Source organism: Parus major, unplaced genomic scaffold (assembly GCF_001522545.3).
Source record: "Parus major isolate Abel unplaced genomic scaffold, Parus_major1.1 Scaffold475, whole genome shotgun sequence".
NCBI lineage: Eukaryota > Metazoa > Chordata > Aves > Passeriformes > Paridae > Parus > Parus major.
In genome coordinates this window covers 26985-27978 of record NW_015379369.1, presented here as the reverse complement: position 1 = coordinate 27978, position 994 = coordinate 26985, and the positions used below count along the sequence as shown (strand labels likewise).

Below are 994 nucleotides of genomic sequence, written 5' to 3'. Positions count from 1 at the left end.
CAGGGAGCCTGGGGCTGGAGCAGCTTGGGGAGCCCCAGCACCCCAACTCAGGGAACCCAAGGCCAGAGCACCATGGGGAACCCCAGCACCCCAACTCAGGGAACCCAAGGCCAGAGCACCGTGGGGAACCCCAGCACCCCAACTCAGGGAACCCAAGGCCAGAGCACCGTGGGGAGCCCCAGCACCCCAGCTCAGGGAACCCAAGGCTGGAGCAGCTCAGGGAACCCCAGCACCCCAACTCAGAGAACCCAAGGCCAGAGCACCGTGGGGAGCCCGCTGGGTACCTGGCAGGGCCTTTCTTCATGTGCTCTCCGATGAAGGTGGCGTTGGTCATGCTCATCAGCGTGTTGGCCAGCGAGATGACGGACAGCAGGTGCTGCGTGGTGACCGCCCGCGACACCCCGTACGTGCCCCTTCCCAAACCCTCCGTCACCCCGCCCGCGGGCCGGTTGTAGCCGGGCAGCATCAGGGACATGTGGCCTCCCCGGGACAGCAGCCCGAAGGACACGGAGCAGTGAGGCTTCAGCATGCCCAGGCGGTCCAGGCACAGCTCGTCCAGCACCGAGTTGAGGCCCCAGGCGTGCAGGCAGGACATGAAGAGCTTGGCCGTGTCCATGGTCAGGTTGTACTCCAGCAGAGTCAGCGGTTTGGATTTGCTGGAGCGATACTCCGGATCTCCATCCTCTCTGCTCTGCCTCGTGGCCTCCTCATCCTCATCCTCATCGTCCAGGAGGTGCTCCTTGATGTTCTCCTTGATGGTTTCCTTCACCTGCTGGAACAGCACGGCCGCTCTCTTGCCGGCGAGGAAGGAGCCGCCCTTGTGGGAGCCGCCCGGGGATTTGGGGAGGCTGTCGGGGGCGAGCAGAGCGGAGCTGGGCCGCGACGCCTCCTCCGTCAGCAGCTGCACAATCAGAGCCTCCACGTCAAAGAACAGCACGTGGATGTCGGGGTCTGTCACGTTGGTCTTGATGGCCTGAACCATCAGCGAGTTGTG

The 994-nt window shown here is 64.6% G+C and overlaps 1 protein-coding gene across 1 annotated transcript in view; it reads right to left on the bottom strand.

Annotated features, from left to right (window-relative positions):
- Positions 1 to 263: 263 nt before the first annotated feature.
- WDR7 (WD repeat domain 7) overlaps positions 264 to 994 on the bottom strand; it is a gene marked incomplete at its 3' end in the record, with an annotated part of 23397 nt that continues 22666 nt past the window's right edge. The window contains exon 11 of the mRNA XM_033511691.1: positions 264 to 994. Coding sequence (XP_033367582.1) covers positions 264 to 994 — 731 coding nt within the window.